The sequence below is a fragment of the Ursus maritimus genome, unplaced genomic scaffold (genome assembly GCF_017311325.1).
Source record: "Ursus maritimus isolate PB19 unplaced genomic scaffold, ASM1731132v1 scaffold_1, whole genome shotgun sequence".
In the NCBI taxonomy this organism is placed as follows: domain Eukaryota; kingdom Metazoa; phylum Chordata; class Mammalia; order Carnivora; family Ursidae; genus Ursus; species Ursus maritimus.
The window spans coordinates 97,251,880-97,258,597 of NW_024423343.1; the positions used below are offsets into that span (position 1 = coordinate 97,251,880).

Here is a 6,718-nt window from a genome sequence, read left to right on the forward strand (position 1 = left end):
AGCCTTGGGAATCCCACAATCCCAGACTTGAATGCCACACGGGTTCCTTATAGACTGGGACCCTGGGCGAGTCCCCCAAGTTTTCTAAACCTCAGGACTCTCATCTATGAAGTGGGATATGCTGCCATCTTCTCTTAGAGCCTCTGAACGTCACATGCAATCATATGTAATATAAACAGGCATCCAGTTATGTATTTGTTCCTTGCCTTTTTGCATTTCCTTTGCATTAAGATACCCTCCTGATGTCTCTGTCAAAATGAAAGGACACGGAATGCACAAATCCCCACCGCCATCCACAGCTTCACTTGTCGGGTTACGTTCCAGAACCACGTTCCTAAGGAAGTAGGGTGATAAAGTGGCTCGTTGTGGTGATACTGAGTAATTGATTGTTGGGCTGGAGGTTTGACCAGGTTCGGCGGGGAGTGTCATTCACGGAGAGAAGCTCAGAGGAGGTGTCACAGGACGGCGTGAGGGCACCAGAGGGAAGGAAGGATGTGGGAAACAGGAGATAGGTTTTGTCAGCAGCTTATTTTTGCCTAGGGATGATGGCTCTGTCCTCATACTTCACAGTGTCACCACTGTGAGACTGCGGTTTCCCCAAGAAGGAGTTACGTTTTAATTAGCCGTAGGTACCTGATTTCTGATATATCAGTCCTTTTCTCCGGGCCTCCTCGTTTCAGGTTCTTTTTTGCTCACGTCCGCCACTTGCTACTCCTTTTATGTGTATCAGAAGGAAACCACCAAGCAGCCTGGAAATCCTATTACCAGACCTCAGGATATTAATTGTCAAGTTTCTCCCCCACGGTTACACAAGTGCTGAAAAAGTGGTTCTCTTTCAACAGTGTCTTGTCAAAACGCCAGGCACAGTTTGTTTTTGACATTTGCTGCTACTGTTAAATAATAGTCTTGCTTCTGTCATAGCTAATGTTGACTTGAAGGCATTTGGAGGGCATTTCTCAACTCTAGCCTTAACAGGAAGACCTGGGTCTTGACAGATTTTTTTTTTTTTTTTTTTTTTTTGCTTGCCCAAGGCAACTGAATGTAAGGGTAGCAACCTTTGCTTTTCTAATCTCAAGAAAATTTCAAATGGGCACGCACCGCTTAAAACTTTAGATGAATTGTATGCATGCTCTTGCACTCAGACATAAACACACACACACACACACACACACACAGGCGCGTGCACGCGCACAAGGTGGAGTTCTTCAAGTTTTGCCATCCTAGGAATGACATTTGTATCCATTAAATAGTATCTCATTTTAAGACCCCTTAAATCCCGGCTGTTCTGCCTTGGTAAACTTTTATCTGTTAGAATGTCATACTTAATTACAGATCTCTTTAAAATCAATAAGCAGTTTTATTGTTTCTGTATTTGCAATGGCGCAAGCCCTTGAGCACTGCCCAGCTCACAGCATGCACGGCGTGCCATCTGTCAGAGAGAATCTGGCCTCTTCACACGTCGCACTTTCTTCTCGGGCCATGTCCATGAGAAATTTAATTTATGCGCTCTTCCCCACTTCCCTGAGAAGGCATCTTTTGCATTTTTCCCCCGAATGTCTTCTAGACAAATGTGTAGAGACCTTCTAAGGGCACTGTAATTTCTGAAACGTTCACCGTTTGTGAGGTAATAGAGGGGAGGCTAAGGAAAAAAAAGGGGGGCAGAGCAAGTGAAAATTGTACAAGGCTTCCGTGGAATTGCGTGGGAGTTGGCATCGATTGTATGTGAAGAGGCCAAGAAATGCACAGTTGGTTTCAAAGTAAATACCAAAGGAATGGTTAATGAGACAGTTCTGTTCTGCAGTTTCAGAAAAATGGAAGTATACCAATCATTAGCATTTCCAATAAGGAAGGCAGCTTGGGCTCGGAGCTGTTACGTGGAACGGTAGACCATAAGCCCAGTGGAGAGGCGTCCATCACGACCTGGGGCACACCTTTCTTTGACCACCCCTATGTCACAACATTCGTCCTCAAGTTTTGAGAAATAACTTTTAGAGATTTCCAAAATTACAAACTCTGAGCCTGTGAATTATGAGACCATTATATCACCTCACTCTCTCTTTCCTTTTATCCTGATGTTGATACTTGTCTGGGAGATGAGGTTTAAATGGCAGTGGTTTTTCCTCTGAGAAGAACATTTGAAATCAGGATGTAATTATCCCATGATGATTCATAGGCATCACGTGGCCACCGAACTGAATTCTAAGATGCACGGATAAGAATGGTGTAGCTGGAGGGGACCTTAACATTCATCTAGGACAAATACGAGTAGGACAGTCTGGTCTTGGCATTTTGCAAATGCAAAAGCACAACTTGCATTGCTTAAGTGCTTGTCCCAGGTCACATGGCCCGCTAGTAGCAGAATGCGACATTTCCGTAGCATTAAGAGGGTAGTAACAGTTCAATTAATGAAAAGCGTAGATTTGATTTTGTAACTCTGGCAGATTTACGGCGGTGTTGGCAACTGGTAGGAAATGGGCATTTGTGAGTTGTGGATGTTTTTATTATGAAGGGCAAGTATTTGTTACCTTAAGTAATAGGTGGTAAATAAGACCGAGTATCAATTATGTGCTTTACATTTACCACGCATTTACTCCGTTAGAGCTATGAGGTCAGTATTATTATCTATAAAGATATAAGATCAGTCCTTTATATGTGAAGCAACAGAGGCTTGCAGAGGTCATAATCTGCCAATGTCACATAAGCAGACTCTACGGCCAGAGACGGAGCCCAAGGGCTCGTTCTTCTCGGGCTGCCTCTGGACTGTTTGTGATGTCAACACAGGTTATGTATGTTGGTGGAAATGAAATGTTAGATGTGGAACTTAAACATGTATATGAAAGTCCTGTCCTTGCCCTTCCTAAACAAATTTAAATTTTAATTGGAACAATGAACAACGTCACTAGTACAATTCTTGGCTAAGAAATAATTTCTGAGCCTGAGATTTATTATTTTTTAATGAAATAAGTTAGATGTCTTGAAAGAAGAGGTGTGGGAAAAGATTGTCTGAATCATGATGTATGAAAGTGGAGATATTTTTAAATCAAAGAATTAAGTTAGTCTCATAATGAAGAAATAGTATGTAATGCACTTTTTACCAGATACATTTTCATTTGTGACTTAAATCTGAGCTTTCAAGCTAGTCTATTGTCTTCAATTTTAAAATTAAAGTTGGCATATTGAAAACATTTTTGAAGTTGTTGACATATCCACAAGAGAATAATGACAAAACAGACCCCTCATTTTCTAAATTTCCATGAGACTTGCATATGAAAAAGCATCACAAGCATTATTTGTGAAGTTGGAAGTGATTTTTTCATGTTATCCCCCAGATTTTGACATTCATGACCTTACTGAAGACGGGGAAAATACGATTAGGCTAATTGTCAGATCAAGGACTCTAATTACTATAAATGCAAGAAGGTAATTACTTCCTCTCCCTCTGCCCCACTTTTAGGTCTGCAAAGGCTAGCCCTACATACCACATGAAACTACTCCTTCCTGAGCATGCCCTTCCTAACTAAGCCAATGAGGAAACTAGAACTGCAAGGTCATGGTGATGAATGGGGTTGGCTGGGTGAGAATCCAGGGCTGATGGCTATATCGGTTGGGACTTTGGGGGTTATGCTTGACAGAATACCCGATCCAAAATGACTTAAGCAGCAAGAAAGTTACTGGCTCATGAAACGCTTCACATATAACTGGGATTCAATTTCCCAAACTGCCATCAGGATGTAGCTGCCTCTATCCCTTTGGTCTACTGCTGTGTTGCCATTAGTCTTGGGCTTCCCAGAAGCAGGATGGTGTTGGCAGAGCCAGCCCCCTGTCCGCTCCCACTCACAAGCCATCTCTCAGAAACCTCAGCAAAGGTCTCAACGTATCTTGTTGGCTCTGGTCAAGTCAAGCGTCCACTGCCAAACCAATTCCCATGGCTGGTTCTCCACAGAAAAAATGGGACATGATGATAAAAATAAGGTAAATGTAAAAAAACAAACAAACCCCCCAAACCAAAAAACAACAAAAAACCCCGAACAACAACCAGAAAACAAAAGCAGGTGTCCTGTATGAGAGCCAAAAAGTCATAATGAAGCAGAAGCTGGAAAAGCAAGAGGAAGGAGCTAGTTGCCGAGAGAAACAGACAATAAGAAATGAGAAAAGAGAAGAGAGGAAAACCATCTGCTATCTTTCTACTCCTCGTGAAACCTACATGTTCCTTCCAATAAATTCATTAAAAAGGATTTAAATTAAGTGGTTTTCCATTCTTTGTAACAAAGCGACACTGATCAAGGCTGGATTCAGGTAATACGTAAGCTATGGATGCCCTCAGATAACTCGTGTCCTTCATGGGAAGAGAAGACCACCCACCAAACAGATTACCCAGAATACTGGAAGCCATTGGATGTATGGTTTGAACAAAATGAACTTGGAGCCCCCTATGAAACCTGAAGTTCTGAGGTGCTCAGAAAACACCGACACTCGGTTTCATGCAAAACTCACCATTTTTCAACCCTTTTCCCACTTTTGCCAGACACATTTTAATTTATGACTTAAATTGGAAGCAAGTGAAAGAGTTCCCAGCTCAACTTTGTCACTTGGTGCAACAGAGGAGACTCCTGATAATCTATGTGGTAAAGTATAAATTGGCCACACTTCCTTTTAAATAGAATGTTCTTTTGCAAACAAGAATGTTTAGGTCAGTGAACCTAGAGACCCCCACCGAAGCGATGCCTTAGAATCTGAGCCAGACCACAACTCAAGCATTTCAGCCTCTCATTTGAAAGGAAAACCAGGCAAACTGAGAAAAGAGAGTCTAGAACCTCTCCCAAGGAATCCATCCTACATTTTCAGCCGCTCCTCTCTTCATTTGGCATCCACCAAATGTGAGGTGACAAGGCTTGAGAGATCAGTTTGCACTTGAGGATGAGAGGAATGCATTTTATTGCGTTTCTGCTGCAGGCCCCAAAGCAGGCAGGTTGTGGGACTACCTTTGGACAAGTCTTTTCCTGATGTCATGATTCAAGAGAACCATCACAGGTTCCCAGAGATTCTGTGCTAGTAGAGGACAGGTTTCCTGGGCTTGTCTCTCCCATCTTGCTGCTCACCATGAATGAATCCAAGGGGAACACCACCAGCTCCAGCATTGGAATCAGTTTCCCTAGGCTGTTTCTAGAAGGCTCCATGGAGTTGTACAGGGGTACCATCTGTAGCCATAGGGCTTAGGTCCCTGCCATATTCAGCTGAACAACTTTGATTTTTGGCAAGCCAAATAATTCCATTAGTATAGGATGTCTTTACACTTTCAGAATGAAATTGTCTTATTTTGCCAAACCCTTATGTCCTTTCTTAGTGAAGTTGATACACTGGGTCAGTCTCTCCTCCCCACATGTCCTAAACCCTTCTCTCTTCATAATTACTGGAATAAGTATGGGATGGAGCAAAACAAAACAAACAGATCTTGCCCTCCAAAGCCAAGCTATGTAGGGAAATGTTAGGTCACTCTTGACAACTGAGAGCTGGACTTGAAGACAATACAAGAAACTCACCGTTTCTGCGTTGTTTTTTAATGATTCTCCTCACCCCCATGGGTTGATTAGTGTGTTTTTCCATGGGCTGTCTTCAGTTCTTCCCTGTCCTGGGAAAGTGCCTGTTTCCAAGCCTCACACCCACAACCCATAAACGAAGAAGGAAGGTCACGTGCATGGGCGTTGCAGAGTGCAGAAGATGCCTATCAGAAACGCAAGTCGTCTCACCTAGAGCATTTATCCCTTGTAGAATCTTCATTTTTTGTTGTTTTATGTATCCTAATCATATTAAAACTGAATTTATTTTACACTGAATTATTTGTTCAGAAGTTGAAAGTATACATCATTCAAGTAGCATTCAACTGAAAACCTCTTTCTTTGCCTGAGCTGTGGTAGCTCTGCGGTACTATGACGTGAGGCAAGCAGGAGTTGCTATCAAAGGATTAGTCCATATCATCCAGCAAATCACACCCTCTTTCTAGGACAAAATACTGCTTCTCTGCACCTGAGGGTTAGTGCTGTATGGTGGGAAGGCTCTGGATGAAGGGCAAAACCTCATGGATCTGCTAGTAGTTTGCCGGATGACACGACAGCTTTGAGTCTGTTCCACACCAATAAAATGAAGCCCGTGGATGAGCCGGTCTCTGAAAGAGGCAGCAGAGCAGAGTGACTAAGGTTGGGGTTCTGGCTCTGCCTTCACTCACGGTTTCAACTTGAGGAAGTTCTTTTACCTCCACTTTCCTTGTTGTTGTTGAATCTGTAAAATGGGGATGCCATGAGTTGATGTGAGGATTAAATAGCCTCAGACATACAGAGTGCCTAGAAGAGAGCTTGGCTCAGAGTCAGTGCTCAAATGGTATTATTGGGAACATCACCATCTCAAATTCCTCCGAGTCATCAATAGGACCTTGTCCTACCCACCATAGAAATGTGAAAGAGGACTCAATTTTTTGCTTGATGTGGGGGGAAAAATCCATATATGAAAAAATTAGGAGGGGTGTCGGGGTGGCTCAGTCAGTTAAGTGTCCAATTCTTTTTTTTTTTGCATATTTTGTTTATTTATTGAGAGAGAGAGAGAGAGAACATCAGCAGAGGGAGACGGAGAGAATCCACTGAGCATGGAACCAGTTGTGGGGCTCAATCTCATGACCTGAGATCATGACCTGAGCCAAAATCGAGAGTCGGACACTTAACTGACT

At 42.8% G+C, this 6,718-nt stretch overlaps 1 protein-coding gene across 1 annotated transcript in view; it reads left to right on the plus strand.

Moving 5' to 3' along the window:
- Nucleotides 1-5,827, plus strand: part of INSIG2 (insulin induced gene 2) — a 32,972-nt gene extending 27,145 nt beyond the window's left edge. Inside the window, exon 6 of the mRNA XM_040645742.1 lies at nucleotides 3,455-5,827. Coding sequence (XP_040501676.1) covers nucleotides 3,455-3,469 — 15 coding nt within the window. The 3' untranslated portion in view covers nucleotides 3,470-5,827. The remainder of the gene's footprint in view (nucleotides 1-3,454) is intronic.
- Nucleotides 5,828-6,718: the final 891 nt, after the last annotated feature.